Source organism: Pseudorasbora parva, chromosome 9 (genome assembly GCF_024679245.1).
Source record: "Pseudorasbora parva isolate DD20220531a chromosome 9, ASM2467924v1, whole genome shotgun sequence".
Lineage (NCBI taxonomy): Eukaryota > Metazoa > Chordata > Actinopteri > Cypriniformes > Gobionidae > Pseudorasbora > Pseudorasbora parva.
Genome location: NC_090180.1, coordinates 35,202,252 through 35,226,365, shown reverse-complemented (window position 1 = coordinate 35,226,365; position 24,114 = coordinate 35,202,252). Strand labels below are relative to the sequence as shown.

The 24,114-nt window shown below is 35.6% G+C and overlaps 2 protein-coding genes across 5 annotated transcripts in view; one reads left to right on the top strand and one right to left on the bottom strand.

Moving 5' to 3' along the window:
• dhrs1 (dehydrogenase/reductase (SDR family) member 1) overlaps nt 1-574 on the bottom strand; it is a 6,330-nt gene extending 5,756 nt beyond the window's left edge. Inside the window, exon 1 of the mRNA XM_067452425.1 lies at nt 412-574. The gene's annotated coding sequence lies outside the window, so the exon portion shown is untranslated. The remainder of the gene's footprint in view (nt 1-411) is intronic.
• The window catches only part of LOC137089000 (myosin heavy chain, skeletal muscle-like), a 24,619-nt gene extending 505 nt beyond the window's left edge, over nt 1-24,114 (top strand). Inside the window, exons 1-46 of one of the 4 annotated variants that reach the window (XM_067452419.1) lie at nt 7,397-7,506; nt 7,610-7,659; nt 8,481-8,519; nt 8,634-8,643; nt 8,807-8,881; nt 8,986-9,048; nt 9,157-9,240; nt 9,334-9,423; nt 9,545-9,604; nt 11,164-11,220; nt 11,350-11,436; nt 11,560-11,649; nt 11,764-11,850; nt 11,945-12,022; nt 12,128-12,217; nt 12,427-12,489; nt 12,637-12,699; nt 12,885-12,944; nt 13,069-13,143; nt 13,300-13,386; nt 13,480-13,557; nt 13,639-13,701; nt 14,884-14,973; nt 16,245-16,334; nt 16,412-16,501; nt 16,616-16,705; nt 16,864-16,953; nt 17,079-17,141; nt 17,228-17,287; nt 17,378-17,437; nt 17,538-17,606; nt 18,829-18,915; nt 18,990-19,070; nt 19,189-19,257; nt 19,456-19,545; nt 20,423-20,500; nt 20,662-20,751; nt 20,882-20,971; nt 21,071-21,160; nt 22,098-22,244; nt 22,387-22,476; nt 22,571-22,660; nt 22,839-22,985; nt 23,108-23,179; nt 23,288-23,323; nt 23,427-24,114. In XM_067452419.1, coding sequence (XP_067308520.1) covers nt 7,434-7,506; nt 7,610-7,659; nt 8,481-8,519; nt 8,634-8,643; nt 8,807-8,881; nt 8,986-9,048; nt 9,157-9,240; nt 9,334-9,423; nt 9,545-9,604; nt 11,164-11,220; nt 11,350-11,436; nt 11,560-11,649; nt 11,764-11,850; nt 11,945-12,022; nt 12,128-12,217; nt 12,427-12,489; nt 12,637-12,699; nt 12,885-12,944; nt 13,069-13,143; nt 13,300-13,386; nt 13,480-13,557; nt 13,639-13,701; nt 14,884-14,973; nt 16,245-16,334; nt 16,412-16,501; nt 16,616-16,705; nt 16,864-16,953; nt 17,079-17,141; nt 17,228-17,287; nt 17,378-17,437; nt 17,538-17,606; nt 18,829-18,915; nt 18,990-19,070; nt 19,189-19,257; nt 19,456-19,545; nt 20,423-20,500; nt 20,662-20,751; nt 20,882-20,971; nt 21,071-21,160; nt 22,098-22,244; nt 22,387-22,476; nt 22,571-22,660; nt 22,839-22,985; nt 23,108-23,179; nt 23,288-23,323; nt 23,427-23,983 — 4,038 coding nt within the window. In that variant the 5' untranslated portion in view covers nt 7,397-7,433 and the 3' untranslated portion in view covers nt 23,984-24,114. Of the gene's footprint in view, nt 1-7,396; nt 7,507-7,609; nt 7,660-8,480; nt 8,520-8,633; nt 8,644-8,806; nt 8,882-8,985; nt 9,049-9,156; nt 9,241-9,333; nt 9,424-9,544; nt 9,605-11,163; nt 11,221-11,349; nt 11,437-11,559; nt 11,650-11,763; nt 11,851-11,944; nt 12,023-12,127; nt 12,218-12,426; nt 12,490-12,636; nt 12,700-12,884; nt 12,945-13,068; nt 13,144-13,299; nt 13,387-13,479; nt 13,558-13,638; nt 13,702-14,883; nt 14,974-16,244; nt 16,335-16,411; nt 16,502-16,615; nt 16,706-16,863; nt 16,954-17,078; nt 17,142-17,227; nt 17,288-17,377; nt 17,438-17,537; nt 17,607-18,828; nt 18,916-18,989; nt 19,071-19,188; nt 19,258-19,455; nt 19,546-20,422; nt 20,501-20,661; nt 20,752-20,881; nt 20,972-21,070; nt 21,161-22,097; nt 22,245-22,386; nt 22,477-22,570; nt 22,661-22,838; nt 22,986-23,107; nt 23,180-23,287; nt 23,324-23,426 lie in introns of those variants that run through there. The other 3 variants (XM_067452420.1, XM_067452421.1, XM_067452422.1) reach the window with 3 other exon arrangements.

Here is a 24,114-nt window from a genome sequence, read left to right as displayed (position 1 = left end):
TCATTCCCTTTTCCCTCACCGCAGCCGCCTAGTCTCGCCTTTATAAGTTTATTTCAGGCGAGGCAAGGCGCATCTCAAACAAGCCTATTTTGTTGTCTGTTCTTGAACGAACTGTTTAGATGAGTCAGTCAGTAACGGGAAGCGGAGAGGAATACAAGCCCGTCACCTTGTGGTCACATATTGTAAGCTTCTTCACAACGATAATTTATTATCTCAGAAAGAAAGTTATGCAACAACAATCACACAATTATTTATCAGAGCGTCGTTTAGATGGAAAGGTACATTTAAACGTATGCGTTTAATGCAATGGATATAATATATGATTGTCGTATGATATTACACCCTAAACAAAACCCAATTGCGACCTTCCTTTTTACATGGGCTACGCATTTATGTAAGCGAAACACGTACCTGTTCAACGCTGCGTTTTAACTTCAGCAACTGGATTTGTCGCTCAGTAACTCTTGCCTAGACTTGAAATCTCCAACAACAGGCAACGTGTGCTGAAATGAACTGCTACACATATAACACGCAGATAAGGCAGTCCAAATGACCATCCTCCCATTCCCGTAATACGTCTAATATAAAGCCTATGCGTTTTGAAAATGTAAATAATTCTTTTACAAGCTTATTTAAACCATATGAACTTACCCACCCTTAAACACACATACGACAATGCTGTCCTTTTCCATTTGTTCGGCGTCTGTTCAACTTGAGCCTATCACATAGTAGGAAATCTAGGACTTTGCTCAAACATTTTGGTAACACTTTACAATAAGATGTTATTGATGTATTAAATTACACGAACTTACCATGAGCAAATGTGTTAATTAATAGAAATACAGCTGTTTATGTAAGCTCAGTGTATTAACTAATTTGAACAAATATAACGTTTGGTTTTATTAATGTATTAGTAAATTTCAAAATAAACAAAGATTAACATGCTGTAGAAGTGCATTTCATGATTACATGTCAGTATTTTGTTAAAGGGGTGGTTGCATGTGATTTCACTTTTGTAACTTTAGTTCATGTGTAATGTTGCTGCTTGAACATAAACAGTATCTGCAAAGTTACAGCACTGAAAGTTCAATGCAAACAGAGATATTGTCTTTTAAAGTTATGGCAGTTTATTGCCTACAAAAGTAGCCAGTTTGGACTGTCACTGCAGATGTGACTTCTGCCCGTAATGGTAAGGGGCGTGGCGTTTCCGGACAAGCTGTGCTTGGCACTTAAGCTAATAAAAATACATGAAACTACATTTGGCTATAGTATCTAACCAATCTAAGACCATAGCGTTTTTCAGAGGGATGGGCTTCATAGAAGCAGGAAGCAAACAAGCCGTTCAAAGGACAGTGGAGACAGCGGGTTGGAATAAAATATAAGAAAAATATGCAGTAAAAAAGAAAAAGTATTAAGACATGTTATACTGCGCCCCATAAACACAACCAAGCCTAGAAAAAAACACAGAACCACCCCTTTAACTAATGAAATTACTGTAAAGCGTTACCAACATTTTTGTTTACAGTATGGTTATGCTCAGTTATAAGTATGCTCCACAGAATATTCTTTATTGTAGAATTTTATTTGTATTATATTTTTTTTTAATTATTGTTCCTCACATCAGTAAAACATGGGTTTTCCATGCAAGATTAGTTTTGCAAGTTTTAATGTAACATCAGTCATTCACGTTAGCGCTGGGCTAACTGGGCTAACGTGTGCGCTGTTATTGATATAGCCTAGTTCCCGCATATGCAACACAATAAATTAGACCCAAACACACACAGGTTTGTTGATGGACACACACTTGTTAATGCTGATGGTGAGGAATTACAGATTAAACATCTCATAATGTACCTCAAAAGACATCCTGCTTAAGGTTCAGGTTGAATAACTTGTTCTTCCAATGTTTCGTCATCAATTTGGACTCACGCTGGGATTGGTGTAAAATAGATGTTATCGGTACTGTCTTTACAAAAATGGTTCCTCTGTGCTATGGCATCACTGCAAAAAAAACCTTTGGGACCTTTATTTTTAAGACTAAATGGCTCATGGACTAAACTCCTCATTAGTCAGGAATCTTGAGTTACACAAAAATTACTCAAAGACTGGGCTGTTATGTCAGGCCTAGGATCTGAGTAACATGAAAACTACCCAAACGTTGGACCAGGGATCTGGGTCACATGAAAACTATCCAAACACTGGGTTGTTACGTCGGACCCAGGATCTGGGTAACACGAAAACTATCGAAACACTGGGTTGTTGCGTTGGACCCAGGATCTGGGTAAAATGAAAAATATCCAAACACTGAGTTGTGACGTCGGACTCAGGATCTGGCTAATATGAAAACTACCCAATCACTGGGTTGTTACGTCGGACCCAGGTTCTGGGTAACATGAAATCTATCCAAACACTGGGTTGTTGTTACGTCGGACCCAGGAGCTGGGGAGCACGAGAACTATACCCAATCACTGGGTTGTTATGTCAGACCTAGGAGCTGGGTAACACGAAAACTATCCAAATACTGGGTTGTTGTTACGTCGGACCCAGGAGCTGGGTAACACGAAAACTATCCAAATAATGGGTTGTTACGTTGGAACCAGGATCTGAGGAACATGAGAACTACCCAAACACTGGGTTTTTACGTCGAACCCAGGATCTGGAGAACACGAGAACTACCCAAACACTGGGTTGTTACATCGGACCCAGGATCTGGGGAACAGGAGAACTACCCAAACATGGGTTTTTACGTCGGACCCAGGATCTGGGGAACACGAGAACTACCCAAACACTGGGTTTTTACGTCGGACCCAGGATCTGGGGAACATGAGAACTACCCAAACACTGGGTTTTTACGTCGGACCCAGGATCTGGGGAACATGAGAACTACCCAAACACTGGGTTTTTACGTCGGACCCAGGATCTGGGGAACATGAGAACTACCCAAACACTGGGTTTTTACGTCGGACCCAGGATCTGAGGAACACGAGAACTACCCAAACACTGGGTTGTTACATCGGACCCAGAAATTGGGGAACACGAGAACTACCCAAACACTGGGTTGTTACATCGGACCCAGAAATTGGGGAACACGAGAACTACCCAAACACTGGGTTGTTACATCGGACCCAGAAATTGGGGAACACGAGAACTACCCAAACACTGAGTTGTTACATTGGACCCAGGATCTGGGTAATACAGAAACTACCCAAACACTGGGTGTTTACGTCGGACCCAGGATCTGGGTAATACAGAAACTACCCAAACACTGGGTGTTTACGTCAGACCCAGGATCTGGGTAACATGAGAACTACCCAAACACTGGGTTGTTACATCGGACCCAGAAACTGGGGAACACGAGAACTACCCAAACACTGGGTTGTTACATCGGACCCAGAAACTGGGGAACACGAGAACTACCCAAACACTGGGTTGTTACATCGGACCCAGAAATTGGGGAACACGAGAACTACCCAAACACTGGGTTGTTACATCGGACCCAGAAATTGGGGAACACGAGAACTACCCAAACACTGAGTTGTTACATTGGACCCAGGATCTGGGTAATACAGAAACTACCCAAACACTGGGTGTTTACGTCGGACCCAGGATCTGGGTAATACAGAAACTACCCAAACACTGGGTGTTTACGTCAGACCCAGGATCTGGGTAACATGAGAACTACCCAAACACTGGGTTGTTACATCGGACCCAGAAACTGGGGAACACGAGAACTACCCAAACACTGGGTTGTTACATCGGACCCAGAAACTGGGGAACACGAGAACTACCCAAACACTGGGTTGTTACATCGGACCCAGAAATTGGGGAACACGAGAACTACCCAAACACTGGGTTGTTACATCGGACCCAGAAATTGGGGAACACGAGAACTACCCAAACACTGAGTTGTTACATTGGACCCAGGATCTGGGTAATACAGAAACTACCCAAACACTGGGTGTTTACGTCGGACCCAGGATCTGGGTAACATGAGAACTACCCAAACACTGGTGTACTCTTCTGGTGTACTGTATGTAAGGAAGCATACAGATGGACCAGAACGGGAAAAGCTAACTCTTAGGTTTCCCATGAGCACAACATCGCAATATTTTTGCAATATTTTTACCTTGACTACAAGGCCACCACTCCGACAATGGTCATTTAATAACATATAAAACCATGGTCGTACAAAACAATCTCTACCAAATAGTGGTATTCAGTGAATTGTTTCATGCAGTGCACATCATTTATCTAGCAGAGCTTGGATTTATGATTGTGGGGCTCCCAAAGATCTTAAACACAATTTCATATTGTGAACTTTGCCATTTATTATTTCCAGATAACCTTTGCACTACATCTATTTTGAAGCCACTCTGCAGTCACCACTGTTTGCATGTTACCATTATTAGAGAATTAAACACCAAAGTCCAAAACATTTCACTGCTCACTGTGCCTAAGGCCACTGGAATTCCCCTTTTTAACAGTTGCAATGTAGCGTCACCAAGCCTCCGTTTTCACTGTTTTAAGGTGCACAGTACACATGGTTTAATATGAAACTAACAAACAGTTAGATTCAATCGATGATCTGTGTTTTTATCACACAGATAAAGGCTTAGTAAAAAAGATAGTGATTTAATCTTAGCAGTAAAAACTAAGTGCTCTGTTCAGTGACAAGCACCATCATTTAAGAATATATATGTCATATATTGTTGTTACAATATACACCAAATAATGTTTATTAGCTTAGAGTAAGCATTTTAATTAATTTGATAGCATCAAACACATAATTTATACGTTTAGGCATTAATAAGCCAATAAAGCCTTTAAATACATCTTCATCTCCAGCAGATTCTAATTTGCATTTTTTTTCATTGTAGCCCTAATAATTCCAAAACTGAGTATGATGTAAAAAAAAAAAAAAAATTGTAAGTAATATTTTATATGAAATGAATGTTTTGAGTAGTATTTCCCAATTATAGTCCACTATGAACCAAGGTTTTTTCTTTTCTTCCATTTTTTGAAACATTTCTTAGCAAACTGCTGATGAATTTGCATTTCAAATAAAAAATGACCATGTCATTGACATTTGCCACATTCAAAACCACTCTGTTATCACCAAGTTCAGGGCTGGGTGTGCCTCATACACATATTTTCCTCTTGTGCAATGATTTTTTGCAATGAAGTTCAATGTCAGTGTTACCGTTTGTTCTGATACAGATACTGTAAATGTGTCAGTTAAATATAATGTTTTTGGCAGCATATTTTTGATGCTCAAACTTTGTGGCTTATACTAGAAATCTTAAATGAAGTAGTAAGAGAAAATACATTTAATGATGGCTATAAAATCATAAAAACAAATCCAATGATTACATCACACTTTTAACAAAAACATATATTAAAGGGATAGGTCATCCCCAAAAATCTGTCATCATTTACTCAGCCTCAAGTTGTTCCAAACCTGTATACATTTCTTTCTTCTGCTGAACACATATCTTGAAGTATGTCCTTACATTGAATGGGCCCCATTGACTTCCAGAGTATTTTTTTCCCCCATACAGTTACAGATTATTCAAAATGTCTTCTTTTGCATTCAGCAGAAGAAAGAAATTCATACAGGTTTGAGGGTGAGCAAATGGGTGAGATTTTTTTTTTTTTTAATCGGGACAGTGCACATTAATGAACAGTCTAACATTACTGTAAAGACTGTAAATGATCCAGGTTATAGCATAAATGCTAATTTTCACCTGTAAAAATTAATTTAATTTCAATTCATTTTTGGGTGAACTATCCCTTTAAAACCACACTGTAAACCTGAATAAGTTGGCAAAAAAATAATAATAATTAAGGCAATCATTTGACTCACATTTTTTAAGTCAAGAAATGTAAAGTTTAAGTAAGCAGAACTTGCAGATATTTAATTTGTAATCATACATTTTAATTGCTCTGAACTTTATTGAATATTTGAGTAAGCTACTTCAAAAAGACTGGCACAGGCTATAACGAAAATGCAGAATAAAGTTATAAAAAATAAAAAAAGTTTATTAAAAAATAACAGTTATTTTTGTTTGATTTTGCACATAAAAAGTATTCTCACCGCTTCATAAAATTAAGGTGTAACATCTGGAGTCACATGAACAATTTTAACAATGTTTTTCTGGGCTTTGAAAGTGTACATTAAATAGTTGTCTATAGAGGTCTATCAGTCTATCAGAGCTGTCTATCAGAGAGCTCCTGGATTTCATCAAAAATATCTTAATTTTTTGTGTTCTGAAGATGAACGGAGGTCTTACGGATTTAGAATGACATGAGGGTGAATAATTGACAGAATATTTTTTTGTGTGTGTTAACTCATGCTCCACTCATCACTATGATGGTAATAGTACACTGTAAAAAATTATTTAGAAAAAAAGTTACCTGGTTGCCTTAAAATTTTGAGTTCATTGAAATTACAATTTTGAGTTAATACAATGACAATTTTTTTGAGATTCGACAACCTTTATTAAAATATTATTAAAAGATTTTGTAAGCATATTGGGTAATTGTGTGTGTTTTATTTCTGATGACGCAGTGAAACATGCCAAATAGTGCTATTTTCATGATTTATCCAATTTTTTATATGGTTCAGATACAATAATATTTTGAGTTTCTATTTATTAAACTAATTTCCTTCATTGTATCAACTCAAATTTTTAATTTCAATAAACTCAAAATTTTAAGGCAACCAGGTTACTTACTTTTTTAAGTTAAACCAACAAAAAACAACCAAATTTTTTTACAGTGTACCAACAACAACAAAAACGTTAATCTTGCGCGCACACACAAACATAATATGACACTTTTTTGGGCATTTACTGTGCCTTTTGAGTGTTATGGCAAAGCGTGCTGAGAAATAGAAATCCAAGCCCAGTTTTGGTTCATTTTAAGTTAGTCTAAATTAAAAGAAATAAGTCTATGAAACTCAAAACAATGAAACAATTCATATTACTTAAAATGTATCCTTTTGAGAACTAAAAAGAAAAAGAAAGTTATAAAAGTTAATTTGATTGAACAATGAGTTCAAGTTTAATTTGAGTTGGCTCTATACTCTAACCAATTAATTATTTTGAGCGTCAGGGTTTACAGTGAAACGACATTAATACAGCAGAACAAAATTGCATGATCAAGGTATATAGGATGTAGTGACAGTGCTTGATAACAAATTGCAAAATACATGTGTCATTTGGACCAAAACTCTTTCCCTCTGACCCTGGGTCATTCTTCTTGTCAAGTCCTGTCTTAGTTCATATAAGGAGTTAGTCAGTGTACCGCTGCTTTCTTCCGACATGAGAGGTAAAATAACCCAGTGAAAAAAATGAGAGTTGGGCAATAACATACCAGTGGGTTTTTCATATATAAAGCTCACAAGCACACTGTTAGATTACTTTCACACAGAAATGGGGTGGGTCAATAACCTCCTGATTTGTTCTTTCTTTGTGTCAATTTACCTGCTGACACAGGCTAAATGTGGTAAGACCAGCATTGCTTTGATTGTTCTCTCCTTGGTCTCCTTTCTAACAAGAGAAAGAATAACTGTAAGACAGAGTGCTTTGATATCTTGACTGTGATTTAGGTCCTGTGAATGCAGCCTCATCTAGTGATGAAAAAGACAATCCGTTTGTGGTAGGTTTCATGTGCAACTGGTTAAACAGACATGCTTTTTTCAGTTATGACTTCTTGTATTGTCAGAATATGATTTTCATTTAGTCTATACTTATATATTATACAATATATAATTACACTGTCCAAATATTTGAATTTTTAAAGATTTAAAATTCTTTACTTTTTAATTTCTGTATTAATCTGAGTAAAAATCTGAAATATTACCATTTTAATTTTATTTTAAAAATGTAATTTATTCATGTGTTGCTATTAGTCTCCAGTGTCCCATGATCCTCCAGATATCAATCTAATGTGATGATTTGGTGCTTAAAAAACATTTCTTATTATTATCAATATGGAAAACAGTTGTGAGGCTTAATATTTTTATGGAAACCATGATGCATTTTTTTCTTTCAGGACTTTTTGATGAATAGAAAGAACAGTAATTTTTTGACGTGAAATATTTTGCAACATTATATAAATGTATACTGTCCAATTTGGTACCTTTAATTTATCCTTGCTGAATAAAAATATTCATTTATTTCTACAAAAATAACTGACCCTATAAACCTTTATGGCAAGTCAAGTCACGCCACCTTTATATATATAGTGCTTTATACAAATATTAATAAAAAATAACATTTATTCTGCTGTAATGCAGCTCTTCAAATACAATAGCGTTATTATTCAGCTCAAGTCAGTTCAGTGTGGATTCGATATGTACATAAGTTTATCTTGAGAATTATATCATTGAAAAATTGGATATTTGCTTTTTGTAATGTCTTTCACCATGCAAAAACTCACTTATTTTAATCTAAAGTGAAATTTTCCACACGTTTTAGGCACGCAGGGATTTCACAAGAGAAAGAAGAGCCGTAGAGGTGAGGTTGTTTTTAATCATTGTTGTTTATGTATATTTTATAGGCATGCACTTTTAAATGTACTTTATTATTATTTTTAAATACATTTTCATTATCTTTCTGTAACCTACCAAGGACTGTTCAGGTATGTGAATTATATTTTATTTATTATATTATAATATTAAACCAATTTGGAGATTCAATTAGTTTTTACCCCAAGCCAGTTCTATAGCTTGGCGTTTCCATCCCAGTAAAAGACTGTACAACATTACTAGAAAGTGTCAGTCTTATCATGTGCACTTCTTTAGGTCTTCAGAAAAATCTTGATGAGATGAAGATTAAATGCAGGGATTCTTACAAAGTAGCGAAGGATAATATTGATGGTGAGTCAACCATCTTTATTCTACTCAAACTTAAAAGTATATATTTACAATGCAGTTCAGTCTTGCACTCATATTCAACACAATATTGGTGGATATGTTTTCAGGTCTTAAAAGGCAACTGGATGATCTTTTTAAACAAGTCAGAGCCACCAGTCCAGCCAAGGATGGTATGTGGAAAATTATATTTAGGAACAAATGGGAAAATGACATTTTTTTGTAACATATTGTAAAAAGACAATAGATCGACTTATTACACTTGTTTTCCACCCATTCAGTCTTAAACATTCTCCAGAAAGTCATCGACCTACAGGAGATGGATGTGATAACGAACACTGAGAAAGATGGCGCAAAGATTGAAAGTGTGTTTCAATAATATTACAATATTTTATTATTAACCTGAAAACCTTTCAGTTTTCTGTGTATAGTCATGCAGGTATTTTAAAAATCAACAGGACTCGAGAAGCGTCGGAAGGAAAGCGATAGAGACTTGGCAGAGATGAAGAAAGTCTTCTCAGGAAGTGTTGAAATTTTTGAGAATGCAGGTACAGATACAGATGATAACATCCCTGTGCATGGAGCAATACCAGACTGACATTGCGTTTTGAGCCCTTGCTTAATTTTTAACTAGCAAGACAGTAATAGTTTGTTCTTTTTTCCATCTAGTTTCAAAGATAAAAGCCGAGACATTGAAAAGTGATGAGGCAACATCAACCCCTCTTAATGGTGTGTATGATTATGTCTGGATGTTACTTTTGTAATTGTCAAAGTTTCCAAGGATCAGCATTCACCCATAAAAGTGATTGGGCAGACGAAACCGTAAGTCGTAGAGACTTAAAACTGTGAGGGCTGGTAGTAGTCACACCGCCTACAATGCCACCAAGGTTTGCCCCGATCAGCCTGACATGGGACCAACAGCGGCCAAAAGTATGAAGACGGACAAAATGCCTCAGATTTTCTCAAACTTCAGGCACCATTTTCGAGATTTAAAAAAAAAATGTTTGGAATAACCTACTTTTGCTTACTCCGTATTTCAATTCACGGTCACAAAAAATGTCAAAATGTTCAATGTGACCGCAGCAGTCGCACTGTTACTAAAATGGCTGTAACCTACGAACAGAAGATCTATTTTTGCAGAACTCGGGAAACATGTTTATGAATGTACATGTTTAAAAAAAATTGTGCTGTTTGGCACTATAACAGGAAAAAAAAACATGAAAATGGCTATAACTACCCAACTGTTCGTTCAGTTGACTTGAAAACTGGCATGCCATGTCTTTGTCCAGGGTGCAAAGTCTGTCTATGAGGAGATTGTTGTATCTAAAAAAACATGACTGTCATTGACCAGTGAACATTGAGCATCTTTAAGACGAGGTTAACAGAGGCTGATTGGAACACAACCTGATATGGGTCATGAAGGAGCCTGAGAAGTTTCGAGCCAGTGCTTTTCAAGGGAGTCACCTCCTTAGACTCCTGAACCCTGGCTGAGTCCAACGTTACCAAACAGGCCAGGTTTCACCTTGTGGTTTGTGCAACGGTGTGATTTTAGCGCTTAAAAAGTTATTTATTTTACCTTTATTTAACCAGGCAAGTTACTTAAGAACAAGTTCTTATGTCAACCATAGACGGTTTAATAGATTAAACATTCGCTGTAACCGGTCGGCAAAACTCGAACACATCTTCCCTTTTTTAAGAATGATTTCAGTGCCGTTCTTTTCTCAGAGAAAAGCTTAACTCTAAGTCTTCCAGAGTCACGGTCAAAGCTGATTCGAAAGACCGCCGTTCGCCAGTTTCTGTTTTTACTAGAAGCACGAGCACAACTCGACCGTCGTCATTATGTTAAGCCCACCGACTCTAAACACGATGTGATTGGCCTGACCCGAGTTTGGTGTTTACAGCTCAGAAGGTATTGAGAGTTGCTAGACGACATTCCCGGCAGATTAGATTTGCTGCCGCTAGGGTGCGTCTAGATTTGTAGGCTAACGATCTAAGGCAGGGGTCTCCAAACTCGGTCCTGAAGTTTAGTTCCAACCTCGATAAAACACACCTGGGCTTAGCAGGAGACTGATTAGCTGGCTCATGCATGTTTATTTGGGATTGGAGCTAAACTCTGCAGGACAGTAGCCCTCCAGGACCGACTTTGGAGACCACTGATCAACGTGGTTAATTGCATGCTTGCTAAATAAGACATAATATCTTTTTACGCATGTGCTTAAAGGCCTTAAACACTTGAACTCTGATAATTGCTGCTTGCAGCTTTATATTTATTTGTATCTAATCTACAGAATTAAAGAAATACCTGGAAGACCAAGTCAAACAACAAGGTGGCATTGCAGATCAAGGTGAGTTTAATGGGAATGAGAAATGTGGAGCCTTTCAACCTGACCAGAAATACTTTATCAGTAATTGTGGGTAAAGTTCTGAAATATTTTGAAAATTTGTCTGCTTAATACAGTTTGTTTCATTTTTAGTGCTGCAGATTGTTAAATTGCAAATTGAAGCAATGGAAATTAAGACGCGTCTCTCTGGTAAATATAAGATGCAAGTGCAGATAGATGGTGAGTGTTTGACGTTTACAAAATCCTTATTAGGCTAGGAATTGTGAAGTTGCAGTTGTGAGATGGTCTGCATGGATCATTTTATATGTGCACATTCGTTTTATCTTATTTAATGTTTGACAGGTATTATAAGCAAACTGGAGAACAAAAAGGGCCTCTTGTCTGATTTGAAAGAGGAGCGAGAAGAGAGGAGAGAAAACCTACAAAAAATCGGTGAGTTATTATTCAGTGTTCGCCTTCTTTTTTTGTAGATCCACAATCTATAATCCACGTGATGAGACAAATGACTTGCGCATATCCTTCCCATGTTCTGTTTTGCATTCACAGATAAACTCATTGCATCACTGGAGAAAGAAATATCGGTCCTGAATGCGGAATTATCAGCGCATAAACAGACACTTGCTCAGCTTGATGGTACTGGAATCAGACTTGATTTATGATTAATTCAGCATTTTGTATTTCGATTTGTGAATCAATACTTCATCCTGCCAATGACTTGATCTTGTAGGACAGAAAAAAGATTTTGATAGGAAAAGAACTGAAGCAATGGAAAAAATTGCCAATTTGAAGGGAAAAGATGATTTAAGTAAGTTTCTTTAATTTTACCTGATTCTCATTTCTCGTGAATTATTCTCGTGTTTAATGTTTTTGCATCATCAGTACTATTATAATATTTTTTTGCTGTTCTTAGTTTCTAGAATTCTTACACTCCAGTTTGAATTTATGGAGGCGCTAATTACTGCACAGGGACAAAAGAAAGCAGACGAATTTGTGATAGCTGGTGAGATCTGAATGTTTAAAAATTATTAAGTTTTTTTAATATGTTTGATTTGATTGATTGATTGATTGATTGATTGATTGATTGATTGATTGATTGATTGATTGATTGATTGATTGATTGATTGATTGATTGATTGATTGACATGCTTTAATAAGCAGTTTTAGTAGAATTGTGATGTTTGCGTGTGATTTTGGATTATGCCTTCTCAGATCTCAAGAAAGAGCTTGAAAAGGAACAGGACTTGGCACTTAATCTGGATACTGACAACAAACGTAAGATCGATATATCATCTTGTAATTACTTCCAACCGAAGTTGAAAATGCAATTTGTCATAGGATTCAACAATATTCATTGTATATTGTTTCATTCCAAAATAAAACATTTATTGACGAGTGATCTGTAATGTTTTCTACACCCAGATTTACGCAGAATGCTGTTTGACAAGACAGAACAATGCAACGACCTGATGGATATGTACATGAGTAAGACATTTTAATCTCCTTTCCACCCAGCAAGCAACTATGAAATGTTTTGTCATGAAGTCAACAGGATACATTTGAAAGGAATTATTAATGTTATGTGCAGATTCAGTTAAAAACATAAAGGTTTATCTCACTATTATTGTGTTGGGATTATTATTTATTTATGTATGTATCATCTTTTCCAGGTACAGAAGCTGAACTGGAGGCTCAAGTAAATAAAATATCAGATTTAACCTCAAAGACAGGCAAGTTGAGTGAAATTTTAGACATACAAGATATAGTATATATACTTTTTCTTACACCCATTATTTTCAGTTTAAATGAATATACATTAAGTTTAATATACATGTCAACATTTCATTTCCACAGCTATCCAGATTATTTTGCTGAGCTTTGATATCGACCAAATAACGAAACAAATTAAAGCATCCTCATCTAATGATGGTATTTCCCCCCTGAACCTTTTTTTGTATTTCTGATTTCTGTCAATTTGAAAAGCAAACCGCATTAAAAATCTTTCTAAAGCTAATTGTACTACACTTTCTTTCCTAGTTTTAGTGCATACAAAATATTTATGCTATTTTTCTACATTTATAATAGATTTGAAGAGAATACAGGACAAAAAGCTCAAAGAACTTAAGGCTAAAAAGGAGGAATTTCAGAAAAGTGACGCAAACTCTGATAAAAGTAAGACTCTTTGCATTCAAATCTGTTTAATCATAAAGTTTTATGCCTATTGACTCACATCTATACATGTGTGTTTTTGCCTCTGCTTGTCAGTTCTTCAGGTGATATCCCAGATGGAGGAAATCTGGAAGCTACAGAGCAAAGACCAAGATAACTTAAATCAAATCAGTAGTGAGTGTGTAATGCAGTAGATATATACTATTGGGAAAAATGGACAGTAAAGTTTCAACTCATGTTCTTTTCTGGTTTCAGATATGCAGAAGGATCTCTTGAAAATGATTACAGAATTAGACGATAAAATGTCTGTAAAACCAAGTGAGTGGAGAATCATGGTTCTTGTTTGGACCTTAGGCTCTTGTTATTGTCAGTTATGTTCACACTCATACATAGTTAAATAATTACACTTTCTAATGCCTTAAGGCCAGTTAACACCAAGGACGATAATAATGATAAAGAGTCCACACCACAACTAGAATGATAACCGCATCAATCCTGCTTAAAAGAGCTTAAGCATTTAAAGCGGCAAATTACAAAACTGATGCACATGCCACTGTAAACCCAAATAAGTTGGCAAAACTCAAATTTTAGGTACTTAGTTACATCAATTCATAAATTCAAGGGGTCAAGTATAAGTACAAATGTACGAGTACAAAATTGAAATCTGCCAGTTCTGTTTACTTAAACTTTGAATTTATTAACTATAAAATCAAAGTTTAAGTAAACAGAACTGGCAGATTTCAATTTTGCACTCGTACATTTTAATTGCTCTAAAACATTTTGAGTGAGTTAATTCATACATTTAAACTTAAAATTATAATGTAATCTCATTTTAAATATTTAAATAAATCAATAACTAGCTTATTCAGCAAATGCTGATTGGTAACACAATGCTTTGATAACATTAGCATAGCAATTGCTGAAGGAATATGGCAGTATAGAACCTATTCTCAAACCAAGCTCATGCTCCACTTTTCACAATGACGGTTCATTACATTATTTTACGTTACACACTACTAAATCTCCCACTTAACAATAATCTTGCACACAAAACATTATATAACACTTCATTTTAGCATTTATCCTTTTCGAGTGCCATGGCAAAGCTTGCTGAGAAACAGAAATCCCATCCCAGTTTTAGGTTCATTTAAGTGTGTCCAAATGAAAAGAAACAAGTTCATTAAACTATTCAGATTACTTTAAATGTGTCAGTTTCGTGAACTCAAAATATAATTTCATTTCATTTGAGTTTGACCTACTCAAACCGATTCATTATTATTCATTATTCCTACAGTGTATAATAAACAGAACATTATCCTGAGTTTGTTGTGGATGCTAATATAAAGTAATTATTGTTATAGTTATCTTTATAGGTATCAATCTTGGTGTAAACAGGCCTTTATGAGTATTGCATTAGCTCAAATCAGTTCATCTCAAAATCCTCATTTTCTCATATATTTTTGGCAGAACAATCAATATTTCTTTGTTTATTTGTCTCAGTGCTGAAAATCTTGGCTCTCCAGTCTGATGTAACCTGGATAAGGGAAATGCTGAAAGAAGTGACTACACAGGCTGAGATGGAGAAAGTTGGTGGGCACTGATACTTTATAATAAAACTTTTAATAGTGGTAATATTTCTTAAAGAGACCATGACATGAGAAATCAAATTTACCTTGAGAATTTGACATATAAGATGTCTTTGTACAAAGCAAAGCATATGTTTAATCAAGCTCCAAAAGCTCTGTCTCTTTTTGATATTGCAGGATATCAATATATCCACAGAGGCAAATATATTTGCATATGACTTCCCTGCCTCCAGAGCAAGACATCTATGAATAGTTATACTGTCACATCATAGGCCTTATACCATCTGGTGTTCAGTCACTTAATGGCTGACACATGCCTACACTGGATGTAAACATTGTGTCAAAAGCAAATATAACCATATAACCATTGATTTCATAATGATTTGTCTGTAAATTACGGTTTTAGGGCCAGATTTACTAAACAGGGCAAATTAGCAAGTGAGCGCAATTCCAATAAGGGGATCGGACAGTTATGCGCGTGATCTACTGACAACGTGCAAATTAATGAACACAGACGCAACCGGATAATTCCATAATGACCAATACAATCTACCCGTTAGCGTCTGGTTTAAGGCACACATTTTTGGGAAGTAAATAATGACGCAAACACCATACTCTCCTCTCATGAATTTTGCGCCTGAAAGGGAAACTCCAACAAATGCATATGCAATACGGTCAGCTGCAAAAATAACCCTGTCCATTTTCTCAAAGAAAAGCTTAATTCCAAGTCTTCCAGAGGCGCGGCCAAAGCTGATTCGAAAGACCGCTGTTCTCTAGCAGAAGCAGCTATCTTCTTTGTTTTCAAGTAGCAGGGAATTCACGTGGAACCGGCACAACTCTGCCGTCATTGTTAAGCCTGCCCACTGACTGTATACACAATGTGATTGGCCTGAATAGGGTTTGGTTTTTCAAGCTTGCAAGCCAACGGAGAGTTGCTAGACAACCGTGGCTGCAAATTATATTTGCTGTCTCTAGGGTGCGCCTAGATTTCTAGGCTAATGCAATGATGTTAGCCAATCATAGCAGTGGCCATTAACTGACAAGCCTTAAAGGAGCCCCCCGTTAAAAATTGATCATTTCAGACAGAGCGTCAGAATGATTGAAAAAAAAATGTTGTCTGCCAAAAAACTTTATTAACATTATAAGTGAACCTCAAGTTGAAATGAAATTAATAAAAGAAGTCCATGTCATGACCCCTTTGATGGATTGTCAAAAATGGAGAGATAGTAACTACTTAGGTTGGATTATTGCTATATTTACACTGACTTCTGACAGGGCTCCAAAAAGCACTGGGCGACGTGGAACGTAAGCTGGCGGAAAAAAACAAAGAGCTGTCTACTGCGACCGGTGACATCAGTCAGTTACGTGAGTGAATTCTTTTGGAGACTTAAAACAGTAACTGAAATAAATAAATATCTGTCATTAAAATGCTTGATTTGCAGAGAGAGAAATTGCTCTTCTGAAGAAAGAAGTTTTGACACTGAAAATGCAAAAAGAAAAAGTTGAACAGACTGCAGAGGAGAAGATTAAAGGTTTGACCCATATTTATATTTCATCTCCTTCACATTAATTCAACAGCAATCCATGAATTTATTTTCATGACCTTGAAAACGTATCAATCAATTAGATTTTTATCTCTGTCACAGATCTTGAAGGAAAACTAAAACAGAGTAACAAGGCATTGGATGATGCAAATCAATTTCTAAAAGAAAAGGATGCCACACTATCACGACAAGGTAAGGGTACAAGCACTGAAGAGATTCAGAAAATGATGTCTGTTTGCAAACATGATCAGGATTGGAAGATAAAACATGCATTTGTGGATTTGTCTGCCAATGAACATCGGAACATCAGATCATTGCTTATATAACATTTTAACCTAATGTCCATCTAGTTACAAAGATCAACAATCTCATAGAAGAAGTGAAAACCTTGAAACAGCAAGTGCAAGAAAAAGAATTGCAAGTAAATTCTAGAATAGCTGGTGAGTTTCATTCAATCCATGCATCCATCAGTTCCAACCTCCCTCACTTACTTAAACAGTAAAGCATAAATCAACATTGGGTCTTTCCATTAACTTAAGAACGCAACTTGATGCTTTCCTTTTAGAGCTTGAAAGGGACCTGATAAAGAAGGAGAAAGAAAATGACAAAATTCGTGATGAGAATGAAAGTAAGACCTTCAGCAATAAAATCTTCAACAATAGGGCATTTCAAGTCATTGTCTAAAGAAAAATTCCCCATCTTTCCTATCTCTAGAGCTGCAAGAAAATTGTGTGAGCACAAGTGATTGCCCTGAACTCCAGAAGAAATATAAAGGTACTTTATCTTTATATCTGCTGTAAAAGAGTGTTCTTTCAGAACATTTGGAGAGTTGTATAAACAGGGTACTTGGTGACTGTGTTACAGAAATGCAGGCTAAATATAATGATACCATTTCCAAATTGAACAGTCAAATTCTTCAGAAGGGTGAGTGAAACCCTGGTTCATAATTAAATTATGTCTTATGTAAGCCTTATGTAATTCTACATCACTCTTATATTGTCACATAATTCTCTGTTGTTTTCAGTTTTCTTGATTAAAAGTCTGATCGATGAAGTGGAGTACTTGGATAGGCAAATTGCACAAGGAATGCCAGGTAATGAGGTGTATTTCTATTGATTCTGATGAGGCTGCATTTATTTGATCAGAAATACAGTAATTCTTTACTGTCTCCTAATCAATTTATTGTTCCTCACGAATAAATGTATTCATTTAATGATTGATTTGCTGTATATAAAATCAAACCAAAATGTATTCAGACACCTTTAACATTTTCTCACATTAGTATCAGTTTATTCGCTATAGTTTCGAAAATGGTAATAAAATATGACAAGTACTCAGAGTTAAACTGTGTCAGAACAAATTAATCTTGATAAAGTCAGATAACTTTGATAGAAAGGTATGTAATGGATTACAATCAACCAATCAGCTGTTAAATTTAAGTACACAATTAGATAATACCAATTTAGATCAACCAATTACCAAGCAATGCTTCATTTGGTTCAGTCTGTGGCTTAAAAGGTCGCATTAGCAATTAAAGAAAAAACACTTGAGCAAAACATTTTCAGGTCAAAGTGTCTGAATAATTTTACTGGTAGTCCACTGTATGAAGAATTGTTTGGTATATGTCAGTTTACGTTATTTTTCTAATCTCACTTACATAAATGAACTATAGTGCCCTGTACCCAAGAGTAAAATCTGCTGTCTGAAAATATTTTGGTTTGACTGCATATATATATGTGTGTATGATATTGATTTTATAATATTGATTTCTAATGTTAAGTGGTCTCTTAATTATTTCAGAGCTGTATATATTACTCTTACTGTCAACTTGGATCAATTTAATGTTTACTTGCTGAATAAATGCATTAACTTGTGGTGTATATTTCATATTATATGACATAAGCTATGCAGGTGTAAGACTTTTCATAATTATTCAGATCAATGAGAATCATGCATGCCAGTTGAACAAATACTGGCGTATTATACATACGAACTCCCCACCCCACTACCCTAAACCTACCCAAGAGGCCGTGTCATATATACGCCATAAAGTGCGTATCATATGCACGCGAAAAACAGCGTATCATATGAATACGTATGCATTGCACACTCGTACTATTTATACAGATTTATGTGTGATCGGGTTGGACTAACTACACTGAACCTTTACAAAAACTTTCAGAATACCAAAAACTCATTCTTCGATTCTTTTGCTTTTTCACTTTATGTGAATATAAAAAATGAGTAAGGGGGAAAGACCACGGTTTGACATGATTTTGTACCTTTTGTTCCATCTGTGGTTATCTTCTTTTCAGGATTGAGTGAAGAACTAGAAGAAAAGGAAAGACAATTGGAGGAGGCAAAGCAGCAACTTAAAGATGAGGGATCCATATCTGTCCTAAGTGAGTCAAACCCCATTTGGGCCTTCTTCAACTGATGAGAGACCGTTTCATCCTTACACTATGGTTTGTTACAGCCCTGGATGTACTTCAGCAACTAACGGAGTTATGGAAGCTGCAAGAAAATCCAACTGAAGAGAATTCAGAAAAGATTCGGCGTGAGTTGAAAAAAATCCTTCTTTTTTTTTTTACTGTCATAAGCATTTTCATTTGCTTTTCCTTTAAAAACATTTCATCCATTAGCTTAGAAATAGTGATGTTCTTCTCTTCTTTTAGGACTGGAAGCGAGATTAAATGGTTTGCTGGCTGAGTTGCAAAACTCTGGAGAGAAGGGGCTTGGACTAGGTGAGTCTCTTTTAAATTGCAATAGAATTAAAAACCTGTGCTTATCATCTTAATCTGTTTAAGATTTTTAACAATAATAATATTGTTGTAGCTTAAAGGGTGAAGCATGCATGATTTCGATATTCAGGGAATACATAAACTGATAAAATGTATATCTTGAATGCAATGTCGCTCTGGTTTTCTTATAAATTTATACAGCCTTGAAGATAATTTCTATAAAGGAATCAATGTTCAGACTAAAACAAGCACAAGGAAAAATACAAGAGGAATACAAAAGAGAAATTAATGGTAAGTTGATCTTAAAGGGATAGTTCACCCAAAATTTTAAAATTAGCCCATGATTTACTTACATACTAGGTATATATGACATTCTTATTTCAGACAAATAAAATCGGAGTAATATTAAAAATGTCCTGGCTCTTCCAAGCTTTATAATGACAGCAACTGTTGTGTCTAAAACAGACTAAAATAGTAGCTTCCGGCAGTCAGCGCCACGCAAGTGAAAGAGTAAAAAGTTACGGCAAACGTGTAACTCTTGACCCTTGATGCATGCGTATTGACGAACGCAGTAGCACAGAGAATAGAGCAAAACAAAAAGGCGGTCATGATTTAGAAGTCTAAAACGAGAATTTTTAATTAGAAATGGTGGAAGATTTCGACATAAGAGAAGAGGGGCTTGAAGCCCAGCACTATATGCAAGAGGCGTCAAAGCTTGCAATGCTCCTATTACATCGTGTCAGGGGTTACTCTTTCGCCGTAAGACGACTTGAGTACCACTGACCGCTGGAAGCTAGTTATTTTAGTCTATAAAGTCTTATAATTTTGAATATTTTTCTTACACAAACACACCACTTCACTTTATAAGGCCTTTATTAACTGCCTGTAGCCGTGTGGAGCAGTTATATGATTGATAGATGCACTTTTATAGACTTCAAAAGCTTGGAAGAGCCAGGACATTTTTAATGTAACTCTGATTTTATTTGTCTGAAAGAAGAATGTAATATACACCTAGAATGACTTGAGGGTAAGTAAATAATGGCCTATTTTTATTTGTTTTATTTTGGGGTACACTAACCCTTTAATCCATCTAATAATGATTGCTGAGTATATTTAAGTGAAAGGGGAAACAAAGACACTAAATAACTTTCTTTTTGTTGTTGGTCAGGTCTTAAGATGCAAGTTGATGACAAAGAAAAAGAGATCTTGCTTTTGAAGGCTAACTGTGGTCTGTCCGCTCAGCTGAGTAAGTGAGAATCATTTTATGGAGGAGATTTTACTCATTCTTTATTTTTGTATTTTCACAAAGGAATGACTAGCTGTGTTTAGTTCCTAGCAGGGATGTACTTTGCTTTTTAACCCACTATAATGTTATTACAAACATGTTGATTCTTCATTAACAAACAGAGGAGAGGATACAACAACTAGAAAAGGAGGCTGAGGAAAGCAAACAAAAATTGAAAAAACTACAAAAAGAGTCAGACTTTAAGATTGCGGGTACGTTTTACACTTGATGTGCTATTAACTTACTGTTGAGAGACAGACCTAAAGGACAGATCTTCATTAGAGGATAAAATATTTAAATTAATATTTAATCAAATATCATCATGCCATTTTGTTCTCTCAGCCCTAGAGAAACAAATTAAAACAAAGGACCAGCAGCTTGCAAACACTGAAGATGCACTTCAGGAGACGAATGCTAAAAATGCTGCTTTGAGTAAGAAAAAAGCTTATTTATGTTTACTCTATATTGTATTGTCACCTATGGATGAATATAGTCATTCCAAGAATTTAAGTTTTGTGTGTTTTGTTTTAGTCAAAAAGCTCAACAGTCTGAATGATGACATAAAGAAAATCACAGAGGAGAAAAACAATGCACTACACAAAGCAAAAGAAGAAATCATCGGTATGACAACCTTCATCTAAACACCAAAGAAATGTGCTTCAATTCGTTATCAAGTTCACTTTTCCAGTACGATATGATATGGTTAATTAAGATTGCTTAAGTGAATAGATGTGTTGGTTTTTATATAAAAATCATTTTGTCACTCTGGAGAGCAATAGTTTTTGATACAATGGAAGATAAATATACATGACCTATGATTTTTTGGGCCAGTGATTTTAATCAAAAAACTGACAATAAACTGACAATAGTGCTATAATGACATACAGTCAAGCCAAAATTATTCAGACACCAGCTATCATTTTTTATAAGTGGCTGAAGGACACTATAGTTGATTTATGCAAGTAAACTGAGACATGTTATACCCAAAAAGTCTTCATACAGTTGACTACCAGTAAAACTGATAAAAATTTGGGGCCAAAAGTATTCATACACTTTGTCCTGACCATGTGTTGCTCAAGTGTTTTTCCTTTATTTACTAATGCGATCTTTTACACCACAGACTGAACCAAATGAAGCATTGCTTGGTAAATGGTTGACCTAAATTGGCATTATCTAATTATGTAGTTAAATTTAACAGCTGATTGGTTGATTGTAAACCATTATATACTTTTCTATCAGTTATCTGACATTATCAAGGTTAATCTGTTGACACAGAGTTCTTGTCATATTTTATTACCATTTTCTAAACTATACTAAATAAACTGTGATAATGTGAGAAAATGGTGAAGGTGTCTGAATATATTTTGGAATATATTTGACTGTACTTTTAGTCCATATAGGGAAGTGAAGTATGGAATGCCTATTGGGGTTCTCTCTATAATACTCCTTTCCACTGGAGTCATTAAGTGTGCTTTTAAATCTTTATGATCAAATTCTATCCATTATACAAAGGTAGAATAAAATTTGACTAGTATTTCTTTTTTTCTCCTTTTATCAGGTTTAAATACGAAAGTGCAAAGACTGGAAAATGTGATTGCTAAACAGGACCAGTACCTAAAGGAGAAGGATGATACCATTGCTATATTGAAAGATCTACGTGACAATATGAAGAAAGACCTTGATAAAGTGAAGGAGAAAAATGAAGGTAAGTGAGAAGATATTCAAAGGGAATATTTGGTGAAAACCGGGGGAAATTCAGAGAACTTTTTAATCTCATTTACAGATAAAAGTAATGATCCTGTAAATTACACACTTGATGCGTGGTAACTCTATTTTTTGTCTTCTAGAACTAGAGACACAGCTTAAAACAAAGGACCAGCAACTTGCTAAAACTGAAGACAAGCTGAAGGAGATAAATGCTAAAAACCAAGCCTTGAGTAAGGATGAAATCTATGAATGACACAAATGTTCCAATATCAAATTTACAAAAAATGAATGCATATTTATTTAATTTTTTGCTGTTTGTTTTAGTTCGCAAGCAGGAGGAACTTGAAAGGGAACTCAAACAAATCACCGAGGAGAAAAACAATTTGCAAACTAAATTTGAGGAAGAAGTTGCTGGTATGACAATACTGTCGAAAAAAATTAATGATAAAGTTCAAGTCCATTTTTTTTTTACATTGCATTACATTGATTTGGATGTGCTCAGGAGCTTTAAATTTTATAATTTGGTATATTATATTGTATTCAAGCCTCAGACTGCTTTCTTAGCCTAAGTATTTTTCATCCCTTTTATCAGACTTAAAAAAGACATTGGATGCACAAAAACAAAACATTGCAAAGAAGGACCAGAAACTCCAAGAGAAGGACAAAGAAGTTGCTCAATTGCAAAAGGAAAATAGTGATATAAAGGCTGAGATCAAACAAGAGAAAGATAAATTCAACGGTGAGTCAATAAAAATGCAAATGTGTTTTGGTCAAGACCAAAAACCTTAATCAAAAACTCAGTTTTGCATGTATCTCTAGAAGGAAATCGGACAGGTTTTAACATTTTCACAATATTTATAGGTGTGGTCAAAGAGAATGAGAAACTTAGACAACAACTGGAAGTGACTAAAGAAAAAGTGGATGAACTTGAAAGTAAGATATATTTATTTTTTTCCTAAGCAAAAAAGTACTGTTACCTTTGTTTATTATCAGAATTAATGGCATATGGTTTTGATTCTTTTATAACCCCTTTCTTCCTAGAAATTATAGAAGAAAAAAAAGAACGTCCTAAGGAAGGTAAGTATGTGATTTTGGTCTGGTTATAATATACAGTGTTTCTGTTAGCTAGTTTGCAGAAATTCAATTAAACTGATAAATGTCTGTCTGTCTCCCATGCCAGAATGGCCGAGGTTCGACGCAAACACTGCCCACCGCAGACTTATCCTGTCGCAGGATGAGAAAGAGGCACGTACCTCTTTTTTGGCTCGGCCTGTATCTAACACCCCAGAGCGATACGACACCGCTATTGCAGTTCTGGCAAGAGACGGATATGATTCAGGAAAACATTACTGGGAAATAGGAGTCGTTGGAAGAAATTGTTATGTTGTAGGGGCGGCCAAATCATCCGCTCAGAGAAAAGGTATTATGACATATGGCCCTTCGGCTGGTTATTGGGTTGTTCTAAAAAAGAGAGATGGAACACTTGTTGCCATTGCTGACAATCAGGTTGAAATGAAAGTTCATGGAACACCTTCTGTAATTGGGGTACAGCTGGATTTTAAAAATAAAGAGGTAACTTTTTATAGTGCTAATAGTAAGCATGTAATCTATAAGTTCACTGGCAATGAGCTGCAGGGTAAAGTTTATCCATTTATTGAGACCTGCAGTGACTCTAATATTAATGACCCTCCCTTGATCTTACAGAAAGTTAAATCCTCAGATTGGCTCAAGCAATGATCATTATTAAGAGTCTTTTTATGTATGCAAAGAAAATGCCCTCTGCTTTTGCGATTTCAGGATGTTGCTCCTCTCTACTGCATTATTGAATGCCTTGCATCTTTCATTTTAATAAAACATTTGAAAATCAA